This window comes from Tympanuchus pallidicinctus, unplaced genomic scaffold, assembly GCF_026119805.1.
Source record: "Tympanuchus pallidicinctus isolate F22 unplaced genomic scaffold, pur_lepc_1.0 scaffold16, whole genome shotgun sequence".
In the NCBI taxonomy this organism is placed as follows: domain Eukaryota; kingdom Metazoa; phylum Chordata; class Aves; order Galliformes; family Phasianidae; genus Tympanuchus; species Tympanuchus pallidicinctus.
The window spans coordinates 27268630-27282117 of NW_026294679.1; the positions used below are offsets into that span (position 1 = coordinate 27268630).

Here is a 13488-nt window from a genome sequence, read left to right on the forward strand (position 1 = left end):
TCAATTCAAACATTATTTTGCTGTTAATATTGATATAAAATGCTTTGTATAATAGGTTTTCCATTTCCTTCCTATAGTTACTGTTTTTCCCATGGTGGGTTGAGGATTAAGGGAGAAGAAAAGTTTTAAGGCTTTTTTTTTTTTTTTTTTTTTCCAATTAAAGATTTCTGGGGAAAAAATGGAGGAATTCCCTGCCCATCTGAGTGCTACTGATTTGCTCTAAGCAGATAGAAAAACCAAGTCATCTTCAATCTTGACTTCTGAACGTGATTTGGTCCTTTAGATGAAAGAGCCCAGATCTGTCCACAGTCTCACAAACACAGCCAAAAATGCTTCCTTCCTATGGGCTGCACTTACGGGTGGGAGAACACTAATTTTAGTGCAGCCTACACCTGTTGGGAAGGGTAGTTGGTGCACGTTATAGTTTCTCATAGGCATGCCAGCAAGTAAGGATTGCTAATGTTATAAAGATAGATGAACAAAATAATGGCGTCGTATTGCTGTGTGCCCCAGTTTCCCCAGCACCAGAATGGGTAATCATATTAATTTCAGCTGTGTACTTCTCACTGTGATCCAAGCATGGAAAACAGTGCATATAAACTGGATGTTACAGAGAGAGCAATTTTCTTTCTCAGTTTTCTAGTTACAGAAAATAATTCTACATTATATTTGTTTCATACAAATTAAGCACAGATGATGGATATTTCTGAAGCTTCAAAGGCAGTGCTTACTTCAGCACCCACATTTGGAAACATATTTTTTGAGGTAAAATTGTCAGTGTTTCTCTGCAACATAGGCCGCTAGCTAGCCTTATACTCCAAAGTCACTTCATTTATTTATAATTTCAGCAACAATTCATGTTGTAGTATTTGGTCCTAGCACAGCCGTTAGAGTATTTATTTATACTGGTCCCATAAATTGTGGATGCTACAAGAACTGGTGGATGGCGTGCTGTCAATTTCAGTACGCTGTGCAGCAGGCTGCTGGCACTCCTCAACAGGTTGGCGCTGATACTGTGCCAGAAAAGGTTTCTTGTAAGTTACCTTTCACTGTTCTCCATTTTGTAAATACCGAGCAGTCTTGTCTTCTGTGTACATGTTTAAGACCCGGCACTTAGCAAGCTATAGGCAGAGTTGTCATTAAACTTCCAATTTTTCTCCTTCCTTACTTGGTGTTAGAACATGTTTCTCTGTGTAATGAGCACTGAGAAGCTGTGAAAAGCCTCCTGCTAATGGATGTCTGTTTGGAGATTTTACTGTCCTGACTTAGTGCCATCTCACAGGACTCAGGCTAACAGACTATTTGTTACCCAGAGCTTCATGTAATGAATTAGCAGATCATAGAAATGTGCCAGGTGTTCCCTACACATTTTAAGGACAAGTTCTGTGGAATAAATGCACAGGTACTGGCATGTTAAGTTACAGCGGCTTTCACGTTATCTGTGTGACGTAAAGCAATGTTACATAAAGATGAAGCTAACATGTGCTTGTTGCTTGGATTGGTGTGGAAATATGTGTGGGTTTGGCAGAATATAGGTTATATTGCTAATCTTATAACACGTTCTTTAGGGTGAGGAAGCAAAAAACATTCCTGGTGAATCTGTAACAGAGGAGCAGTTTACCGATGAAGAAGGCAACGTCATCACAAGAAAAGTAATCATGAATTACGTCACTGCTCTGTCTTTGTATTCAAGTAACTTCTTTTAATATACTTTCCCCCTTTAGAATCTAGGAAAAAAAAAAAAATCGATACTTTTCATGTATTGCTTCCTACAGATCACCCGGAAAGTAGTAAGGCGTGTTGTTATCCCACATGAGAGGAAAGCTGGTGAAATGGTAATGGAATGGGGACTGCCAGGAAATTACAGTAAATGCAGAGGGTTGTGTTGGCTGCTAGAAAGTGCTGCTAAAGGGCTGGAAGTTTGCATTTAACAAGAAGCCTTGGCAAAGTGCAGTGCTTGCAGTTATTGACAAGTTATGCATTGAGGCAGGCATTTCTCTTCATTTTGTTTCCTGTTAGGGGATGTTTCAAGGAGGCCTCACGGAATTCTGCTCTGTGCAAAATGCCTTCCACACAAAAGCATTACAGTCTGTTTATTTGAAATAGGCAGCGTGTTTAAAACAGCTTTAAGGCCTTTTGTGTTTCATCAAAACAAGCAGTGTCTGTGAGTAAAGCTAAGCCCTTGTTGGAGTTGTACCTTACACCCATAGGTGTGCAGTGTTGGTTTTTCACCAGCCCAAAGGAGTAAACCCCAGCTTGGTCCCTACCAGCCTCTCACTCACCTGTGCAATAACCCCTTGCTAGACAGTGGGGTTGCATGAACGTAGCTATGTAATAGTACCCTGTATAAGCAAATATCAGGACAGGGCTCTGTCCCTTGCAGATAAAATTGGAAGCCCTCTGTGGAGGAGGGTGTTGCTCCAGTTAAATTGTCAGTGGAATTTTTGAGTGAAGACAGAATTGGAGACTCAAAAACATAACAAATATGAAAAATTACTCTTATTCTTCTAATAATGAAGACTAAAAAGCCAGGTAGGAAGCACAGAAATAGAAGAGAGTTGAAAAAAATATGTATCTCCATCCTCTCTTTCTCTGTCCTTTATCAGGGAAAGTATTAGTTCTGCCCAGCAAAGGACAATTATGCTGCACCGGATTAGAGTACTCAGAAACTACAAATAGTTACAGATAAATCAATGCAGACCAGCCAAGGGGTAAATTCTGCCGATGGCCACACATAAACAGATACATTCTCTCATGTGAATGAGGCTTGTGATTACTGGAGTATTTATTTTTAGATGACTATTGAGCTATTTTTAATGAGCGCAATAAACTTCTGATTTTGGTGTTTGCTGTTTAAAAGACACCAAAAACCTGCACTGCTTGTCACTACCATTGGTTTTACTTCCGCTCTGCTTTGGGGATGGTTTTTGCTGCTTTCATCTTATTTTCTTTATTCCATTACTAACCTGCTCACATTAAAGCACAGACATTTTGAAACATCACAACAGCAGCCATGCCCTGCGCTCTAAGAAATGCCCACTGACCCTGGCCCAGGACACTGACTGGAGAGTGATTTTTTCCCTGATGATGGTGGCAAATCTGGCTGCAGCTGCTGGCAGGGGCTCAGCCCAGGTGCTCCAGCCCAGGTGCTCATTCCCAAATTGTAGATCTGTGTTATCTACTTGAAGATGATATTTCAGGCCTGTGCTTTTGCAGCTCAGCAGAGTGGATAAACATATTGTGTGTATCTTTGAAATGAAGCATTAATGTGATTTAACTGCTTTTTACTTATCCTGTTGCAGCAAAATGTGGAGGCTGGTTTGTAAGTAGGTTTATAATTGTGAGCGCTCTCCACAGGCTGTGTTAATGTTTATACTTTTCCTTCAAAGCAGGGCGAAGCTTACAAGGTTAAGACGAAGAAAGAAGTCAGACATGTGGAGAAGAAAAGTTACTCGTGAAAGCTGAAAGCCAACCACTGACCGGTCAGTTTTATCAGTTTTCTTTCCTTGTGAAGCCTTTTGCACAGCACCGCAAGGAACTAGCACTTGAGCACAGAGTAAAGGCTTGCTTTTTGCTTCCTGGCATTGCTTTCAAGCTGCAAAGCTGAGGAGATGACCCTCTGTCGTGTAAGGAGAATATGACCTTGAGTTCACGTACAGAAACTGAGCTTTATCTATCGGAACGTAAGCAAAGCAAAACCGCGTCATGTGTAAGAATTTGTAGTTTCACAAAGAGTAGTTTATAATCCACAGTTCTACTCCTAAGGGTGGACTTAAATGCCAGCAGTTATAGAGCTGTGTATACAAGTAGGTGTTCTGGAAGGGAAAGACTTCTTCCACAGCTGAACCTGTGGTCTACAGGCAGTCATGTATGTCAGTTACCTTGTGAAAGCCAGTGAAGTGTCTAGATATTTTCCAACAAAGAATCCTTACCAGATATGTCTTGTAGATTTTATTGATGCAACCTAAATGATTGTAACAAAAAAGCAGCTGGCAGTACAAGGGCTTCCCGAAGTGAAAACAAATGCCACAGGCTGACACTATTGCAACAGAGTGCAGGATCCCGTGAAGCCAGAAGATGCTTTGTCTATAGCTGTAATCACACTGTGTGTGTATTTACTGTGTTTGTCTTTTTTCCACTCAGAATTTTTCTTAGCTTTGGTGGCTTTTAGGAAGTGGGCAGAGGAGTTTAAGAAGTGGAAGTTTGTGTTATCATTTTCATAAAGGATTGACTGCAGGGTTAATGAACAGAATAAACAGGACCTGTTGAACATACCAAATGGTGTGGAGGTAAAGAACAGAAGCAGAGTCTCTTGAGCCATTAGTCCCTTCCATCCATTGCAATATGTCCTCCTAAAGCCACATGACAGTACTGGATTTCTGAGTGTGTGCTGAGTGCCATTTGTGATTGCAGTGACTCAGTGTGTGGGATCTTAGTGAGGGCTTTATGGGATAGCACCAAGCAGAGGTGCTTTAAGTAATCATTTACTTAAGCCCAGCCAGGTATCTATTGTAGAAGTTCCATTTGAACATGGAAGTGGATGAATTTTCACAGAACAGGCATTCTGATAGCCCAATGGTTTCTTTGTCACAAAAGACAAAAAGTCCTCTCTGGGGATCAGATCTGCTGCTTTTCTTTTAAATGTTTTTTTGGGGAAAAAAAATCACGTATTTTGCTGCAAAAAAAAAAAAAAAAGGCTTTGTCACCATTGCAGATAAACCCACTGCAAAATGCAAGTTTAAAGGAAAAGCCACAACATTTTGCATGAAGCTCTGCAGAAGTGCAGGACAGGTTTCCACCAAGCACTGTGCAAGCGAGTCTGGCTGCTGCATTGTGAATACACAGCTTTTAGCTACAGCATAGATTTATGTCAGCCATAGGTGTGGGCGAGGGCACATTGTTTTAGCATAGCAGAGTGCAGATGCTCCCAGAGAATGCACATGGACCTGTGACCTGATTAGTAAACAGTCTGTGCTGCTCACATGAGCCAGGTGGAAGATGTTGCGCAGCAGCTCTTCTTCCTTACTTTGTCCTCTGTGAAGCCTCATGAGGGCTTCCCTCTGCATTCCTGGCTCTTATGGTCACATTCCCCAAGAGGCAGAGAGGTGGATGTGCAAGGAGTGCAGGTTTTAGACCAATATGAGCGGTTGCATATTATTAAATAACAAACAGAAGTGTGTTGTGAAGGAAGCCGCTGTGTCATTCTGGAGACAGTGCTTCATCATATCTTCCATCATAGTGAGCATAAATTTCTTGTAATCCTTACTGAAGAGCTGTTACTTAGAGGTGATGAAATGCAGTGTCTTGCAAACATATTTGTAAATCAGCTCATGAGCAACGTGGGTGTCTGTAAATGATGCATTTTCCTTTCATGCTAGGAGCTCAACTAATTTCATTACATACCTAGAAACTGTATGATTTAGCCCATTACAGGATCCCATAATGTCAATTAAAACTATTATGTTTAGTCAGGGAAAGGCACAAAATTGATTCTAACTAGATATTCTGAAATGACTCTGTGCTTTCTTTCCTTTCCATAGGACCGTGTGCTTTTACTGCCAGTATTCCAGAGGGACAGTCACAGAAGAAAAATCAACAGGAATTAAACATTCACCTATAAAAGTGTGCGTGTGTTTGCTGCTTCCACACATTAACCGCATGGTTTTTATGCAAAAGCAAAAACAAAACAAAGAAACAAAAAGTTAATTTAGCATGAGCCAATTTACAGAGCATGGAAATTCACTTTCATTCACGGGATTGGAGAGTGCGCAGTTAACAATGCAGTGTATATACAAGATGTCATGCTGTTAACAGCTTATTTCAAGCAGTTTGATGTCATCACAAAAGAAATAAATTCCTGTGGCTAGAGGGGATGTACGAAGACGAAATGGTTAAACCATGGAAAGACACTAAAATTACTAAAATCCACAACAGCTCGCCTTATTTTTCTCGGACCCAAACTGTCAGGGTATAAAACACTAGTTGTTTCTTTTTTAAACATCGATAGTTTTGCTGTAAATAAATAACACTGTATAAATTCTAACAAAATAGAATAAATGTTGATAAGGCACTGCCTTTTCGATCACAAACAGAATACTGCAAATGCATTGAGCAGGCTAGGTGTCTCAAGCAGCTACACCTACAGGGATATTCTGAGTGTATCTTCACAGATTCTTGTATATTAGCAATTATAATGTTTGTATATGCAAAAACGCTAGCTTGATTTTAAAAAAATCTTTAAAATCTGCTGCAAATTTAAATGATTCCCAAAATGAGGAATTCTGTAGTTCTGTGAAAATTTTTCTTCAGAGTACTAATATTTTGATGCATGTGTTTCACCTTATTTTGATTAAATCTTTTCCAGTTTTGCAAACACTATACTGCAACATGAAAAATAAGATTTTATCTGTAAACACAAAGCCCTTCATCTAATATTTGTTGCTGTTGCCAATTTTTCAATGAAATGACCTAAGAACCATAACATATACAGTAGTTGCATTATGGGGAGGGGGGTGCTATCTGTTCTCGCTTTATAACGGGGGTACTGCTTGCAGCTTTAGAAGTGGGTTGGTGCTCCAGCGGGCACAAGTTTGGGATATTTTTAAATGAACTGAAGAGAAATTATTAGCTAATAGACTGGCAGCACGCTGTAAAATTATTACTGTATTGTGTACTGGCTATAAGATGTAGAATCTTTCAGTAAGCCAATCATCTGTAATCATCCTAGCAGTGTAATATTAGGTTGTTAAGGCTGCTGTGTTTTAAAGGGCATTTTTATTTGGGTTTTGGTGAAATACTTTAATTTGTTGATTATATTCATATGGAAACAGCATTCATTGATAATAGCTCTAATTACATATGTATGAAAACAACAAACACTGGATGATCTAGTTGATTATTTAAGCATAAAATAAATTGTGTTAAAACTCTTGGATAATGTGTATTTGGCAGTGTTATTGTACCCCATAGAAGTGTCTTCAGAATATTAGCTGTTAATCATCCCTGGCATTTTGCTTCTTTTCCACTGTTTCTTTGTGTGATTCACCTCCTCGTCTTCCTAGTGTGGCAGGCTGTCGGTCAGCAGGCTGTCCCACAGTATGTGGAACAGGAGTAAGACCCAGCAGCCAGCACAGCTTCAGTAAAAACAAGGAGCCCCCACCTCCGGGACACAGGAGACTCGGACCTGGGGGAGGAACCAGTGCAGTAGGTTATGCACAGCCTCTTCTCCAACACATGTTAAATCTGGACCTTCTTTAATTTATTTCACCCTACTGAGAACACCAGGAAAATCACTACCAAAAGTAGTTTTGTTCCCAGTATGTGTCAGTCAGACCAATAACCAGCTCACTGCAGATGATGGAAATGGAGCATACATCTCTTGTATATTGCATGCATTTCCAGTTTATTATAGGTGGTGGATCTTTACATATAGAAACAAAGTTTTCTAAGTAGCTTCAGTACACACTCGCTGCTGGAATGCGTCTTCTGCTTGAGCACAATAAATACTTTTTATTGCTGAAGGTTTGGTTTTACTTGACTTTGAAGGTAATACAAAGATGTATTTTACCCTGTGTTGGCACTGGAGGAAGCACCATTGTTGCAGAGGGGGCTCAGTCTGCTTATTAGAGCTGTGCTGTACTGAAAGCTCAGGAGCCAGTCCTCACCTGGGATCAATAAGCAAAGCCTCTGTGGTGAAAAGCACTACAGAAGCACTAGTTGGCTTTGGCAGAGCATAACAGGTTTGTCAGTGCTTCTGAGTTATTAGGGCTGCGAGCTTTTGTAGAAGAGGCAGTAAATGAAGAGTTCCTCATAATTTCAGCAGTTAATCTGTGTTGCCATGCACACTCCATGCTCAGGAGACTGCTGGTACAATGCTGGCAGCTTTAAGACACGAGCAAGTCTGCAGGGAAAATGCCTTTTAAGTCAGTGAAGAGCAAAAACATCTGATTGCAGGTCACAGTCCAACAGTGTCCATGCTCCTGGCGACCTCTCTGTCCAGCTGCCTCCATCCCAGTTGTAAGTATCAATGCCATTTGGGTGAAAGTGAATGTTTTGAGTGAGTGGTGTGTATGCTTACTATTATATCACTCTACAGTTGGAAACAAAGACTGCAGTGGCCAGCAGCACAAATGCATGAGCAACAGTGTCGAAGAGCCTCACTCATCTCTAGCAGCATCCAGAGCACAGGACTTTGATTCATCTCTGTTCTCTTCCTGGTCACCTCTCGGTGCTGATGCAAGGAAAAAAGCTGATACTGTAGTTCTGGCAGGCAGAAGGTCTTCTTAGACAGAGAAACAGGGTTGCCTGTGCAAGGTAGCAGAGGTGTGCAGGTGAATCTCTTGCCTGCAGTGCAGGCTGCCTCTTCTGCTGCTTGCTGCCTCCCCAGCCCTGCCCGTGAAGCTTTGATTCAAAGGAGGGAGGGAAAGTTGGAAGTCTGCAGCTGCATTCCCAGAGTTATGAATTTCCCAGTAAATGTTGCACAAACGGAATTCTGTGGGTGTTGATTTGTTTGTGCTGAATGTATTGACTTCAACAGTAGCTTAGGAAAAAACGAGGTAGAAGCACAAACATCTTAAAAGAAATATTGCCAGTACTGGCATCAAGTGCAGGCAGCAGAGTGAGGGCTCTGCATCTAATACATGCTTTTGTCGTTTTTTCCTTTTTTTTCTCCAGTGAGAACATTCTCCTTAGAACTAAAACTGTAAGTCATGGGGCTTTTACTGCATCTATAAAAATAAAGCAGATTGCTAAATAGAGTGGTCTTTTCAGCCTTTGCTATTTGTTTTAGTGCTACCTAATAATAATGCTGAATAATATTCTCCAGTACTTTTTCCACTTAGGAAAGAATATCAATTATGTTTTGTTTGAGGCTGGTAATAGTTTTAATGTCAGAAATCTTAAGAGCTCCTGTAGTGCAGAGATGACATTAGTGGGATAAATGGCAGTAGCTTGCAGGATTGCAGCACCCTGCTAATTAATGCTAATTTCCTGGGGGATTGTTGAACAGGCTTTTGTCTGTAGCATGCACAGTGCAGGCAATCATGCTGTGCTTTACTGGGGGGGCTGCTGCTCTCCCGCAAGCCCTGACACACAGTTGGTCACTTGGGGCAGCCCAGAGGTGCCAGGGCTGGGCGCCAGTCTCTTGCCCAGCTGTGTTCTATCAGCTGGGGGTAGGGGACTGCAAGTCCGGGGTTGGAGTTTTTAACATCTATAAGGGCAGACCCTTACATGGGGTCACGCAAAGTCCGTGCCCATGTAAGGCAGGTGCCTGGCCAGTGGTAGCCTCTGTGCTACTGCAGCTCCAGGTCGTGTGGCCCACTCCTTGGGAAGCTGTGGAGCAGGCTGGGGCACTGGGCATAGAGATGTGGGAAGAGGCACAATGAGGCTGTGCTGGGTGCAGCAGAGCAAACAGGGTCTATGCGTTCAGGATAGGCCCCATCCTACAGGGAGAGCAGGGAGGAAAATGCTCTCACTTGGCTGAGAGAGCAGCGATTTTCCGACTGAAATGCAGACCCAAGGGGAGGGAGGGAGAGATGGAAAACTTTGACCCTGCATGCTACAAAGCGCTTTCCATAAAAAATAATCCATTACCATAAGAGAAAAGGTTAGTGAAGGACAGAAAAATGAGCTGCTCAAGAAAAATCTTATGTACGTGCCACGGTTTTCATGACTGCTGATGCTAAAAACAGTGCACTGCTTGTGCATGCCTCTATTATTTGACCCTAAATCGTGGAGGAAAGCAAAGATTTATAATGAAAGTTTTATTAGTACTTTTCCCATCACGCTAATTATTGAGAGCCATTTGGTCAATAAAACAGCAACACACAGCAATCCACTGTTCACCAATTTCCTTGGAAAGCCTCCAGAAGCTGGGTATTGCTATGGCAAGGCCAGAACAAAAGAACAAACCTATTCCAAATTTTGAAAAAAAATTCCCTGGGAAAATAAGAATAAGAAAGAAAAGCCCAAGAGCTGAAGGTGCACTATCTGCTGGATTGCTGCCGCGTGGAAAATTTCCATAATCCCATATTCTGTTCTGAAGAGAGGCTATTTTTCAAATACAAATTTCTGATTAAATAATTGTCTGTCTGAAAAATAAAGTGCCACATCGTTATTTTAGTTTGATCTACTTCTTATGAGACATCCTGCATTAATAAACAACTTAATTCACAGCATCAGTGAATTGCTTTCTTTTTTACACATATTTTTCAAATCTAGGTTTCTCCCTTTCAACAACCCTCGGAAGGTGGTAAAGTCCCTACATATACAATCAGCATTCTCCTTGAATATGTGCTTGCATAGAAGTCACAATTATTTTTGACCCTGCTTCAGTTTATTTTCCATTACCTGCATTTTAATGCAACAGTGACTTTCCTTTCTTTTTCCCCTCTCAATTTCAGTCAGATACTCCTGAGTACCACTGAGGAATTGTTCCTAGGTTAATTAGCTTCAGTGGCTCTTTTCACTCTGTAACTGTTGAACATTTTAATAAAATTGCATTGTTACAGAAGTTGTTCCAGCTGATTAATGGACCCCTGGAATTATATTTCAGTTTGTATGAAATCTCTGAACATACCTCTTCCTCATGCCAGCAATATATTTGATTCAAATATTTCTACTGTTGATATGAGTTTATGAAATACCTATTCTAATTGCCCATTATCTCCTGTACTGACAGTTTCTCTTAATAAATCCCTGCCTTTTTTATTGCTGCTTCTTGCTGTGATATCTGCTTTGGTACCATTACAGTGCCAGTGACATTTTAAGACTCTTTACTTGCTCCCCTTGCCCCCTAGAGTTTTGCATTTATTTCTCATACAATATTACTGCCACTCTTCGCCTGCTTCAGTGAAACTCTGAGCTGCATCTCTGCAGGTCCCTCGGGTTTGCTGCTGGGCAGCAAGAGGCATCTCTGCCTCTATGGGGCAAGGCAAACGGCCCTGTGCCCTGCGGTGGGGATGGGTTGGTGGCTTTGGTGCCGTAGGAGCACCCAGCCCCTGGGAGGGCAGAGGAGGCCAGGACCCGCCAGCCTGTGCCCAGCCTTGCAGCTGGAAGCCCTCCCATGGGGGTTTGCCAGCTCTGCTTATACCACATATTTGTACCTTTTAATTGCTTCGGTTAATGTTTTACTGATGTGCAAAGCATGTGATTTCTTCTTGGTGCTAACTAGGCTAATGTTTTCTCTCCCCTTTTAATCTATTAATTTGGAGTAGTTGGATATAATTGTAATTAAATATATGGGGTCTGTCTTGTAAATCACTAAAATGCTTTTATGAAAAGAAGGATGCTGTCTCAGATCTAAACATCAAGGGCCCTTGAGTGTTACTCCCACTCTCCCACTGACTCATTGTTTGTCATTGGGCAAGTACATTAGCTCACTACCTTCATTTCTTGCCTTCCAGGGCTATTGTGAGAATTAATTAGATAATGTTTCAGCACAGCTTTGAACTGGAGAGTGCTACAAAAGTGCCAAGTTATAATTTATTATTATGAAAACAGTCGTGCTGGCTGGGGAGCAAGCCCTCTGATGCAATGCCTGCAGAGTGCGGATGGCTGGACTTTACCAGGAGAAACTCTCCTGTCACCCGAGAGCACCTCATCTGTGCACCTGCAGGTCTGTAGCAATTCCAGCCTATTTTTTGATATTTTCTGTTGAAAGCAATATCAACAGCTGTCCGATGTATGCCTGTGGGCACAGTCCCTGGCTGAGCTGACCAGCCCCAGTGGCTGCACTGGGGATGTTGAGTGCACTGCCCAGTCCCCCCTTCCAGGCTCCCTGTGCTGCCTGAAATAGCAGAGGCCCCTGCCCAATAAGTCCTCTGAAAAATGATACACCTTCTTGTGATTAAGAAACCAAAAATAAGATGACCTACACTTGTATTCCCAGGCAGACGGCAAAGAATAATTACTTTACAGAGTTGAAATTCCTTCGTATATTATAGCCGTAGAAAGAATAAAATTTGATATTTGCTGTGGCATAGAACAAAAAGGCAGTGTAGTTAGAGATAATGAAATCCTTACTTGCCATTAATGGAAAAATTACCGTTGTTAAAAGACCCCTTCATAAATAGTTAAGAAACCAATTATAGAGTCCTGGTGACTCATTTATCCAGAAGCAGTATGGACCACGCTATTCCATATAACGAACAGCATGTACGCTCCATTACATTTCCCTACAACTCATTCCTTTATTCAGCTACTCCTCAAACTAATAATAATAATAAAGAAGGAAAAGAATGCACATAGTAATCAGAATATACATCATCTAAAATGAGAGATGTGCATTAATGTATCTCAATTTAAAATGACTTTGCCTAAGCAGAGAAGCCTGAATTAACATGCCATTTAGTCCCTGTGCTGTAAATGGAAGAAGGATTTTGCAGACATGCACAGCCAGGGCTGGGCTGGGCCAAATGGGGTTCATCCAGACCTGTGTGCTGTGCTGCCCATCACAGCAGCATGCTGCACCATGGCAGCTGCAAGGCATGCTTTGCTCTCAGCAAAACATGTTGTGAGGGGAAGTTCTTCACAGAGAGAGTGGTGAGGTGCTGGCACAGGCTGCCCAGAGAGGCTGTGCATGCCCCATCCCTGAAAGCACTCAAGACCAGGTTGGATGGGGCCCTGGGTACCAGATCTGGAGGTTGATGGCCCTGCCTGTGGCAGTGGGGTTGGAACTTGATGATCCTTGAAGTCCCTTCCAACCCTGGCCATTCTATGATTCTATGAGGCATGGCAGCTCCCTGCTGCTGGCTGCCCAGAGCCACCTGGGTGCACCACGCCTTTGTCCCCACAGAGCTGTCCTGCTGCTCACTGCTGCACAGGGTGTGTGTGTCCCAGCTGAAGATGCTGCTCCTGGGACACGGCTTTGCACTCATGATGGGCTGCGTCAGGCAAAGAAAATCTGCTGCACACTTGAGCAATAGATACAAACTGAGAGCTGGCTAGGAAAGTCGAGTCCGAAGTGTGAGAGATGAGATGCAGAAACTGCTCCCAGCTCAGCGCAGCCATGCCACTTCCCTCTTTCGCCCCTGCCTGCTCTGGCACAGATCTGCACAAGCAGGCCTGCAGGAACCCTGCTGTGTTATGCCTTCTCGCCCGAGGGAATAACCACCAAACTGGCTGTGGTTAGATTTCCTGCTTGATTTAGATGTTTGTGCTATTAAAGTTGCCCAGGCAAGCTGTGGCATGCTCTGAAATCCAGGCTCCAGTTATCAGATTACAAACCGATCTTCGTTTCAAATTGTCTTACAGCATCCAGTAGTGAAATACTGAAGCTGAGGTCTATTCCAGTAACAGCATACAGCTTTGTGCATGTCAGAAAATGATCCTGAATGTAAATCAACTTTTCCAGTAAGGAATTTTCCTCCTCTTTCTCTAGTCCCTGGGAGTTATCTGATCTGGCTGGGGAAAATGCTTATAACTTTGGCAAACAATCAGGCAGGAGGCTGATGAGATTAAGGTGGTTTTTTTTCCTCTTTCTGAAGAGTT

At 42.2% G+C, this 13488-nt stretch overlaps 1 protein-coding gene across 31 annotated transcripts in view; it reads left to right on the forward strand.

Annotated features, from left to right (window-relative positions):
* Window positions 1-6937, forward strand: part of ANK3 (ankyrin 3) — a 289738-nt gene extending 282801 nt beyond the window's left edge. For 18 of the 31 annotated variants that reach the window (XM_052677741.1, XM_052677738.1, XM_052677742.1 and 15 more), the window contains 4 exons: window positions 1569-1652; window positions 1776-1835; window positions 3390-3482; window positions 5541-6937. In XM_052677741.1, the coding sequence (XP_052533701.1) occupies window positions 1569-1652; window positions 1776-1835; window positions 3390-3458 (213 nt within the window). In that variant the 3' untranslated portion in view covers window positions 3459-3482; window positions 5541-6937. The other 13 variants (XM_052677747.1, XM_052677766.1, XM_052677756.1 and 10 more) reach the window with 8 other exon arrangements.
* Window positions 6938-13488: the final 6551 nt, after the last annotated feature.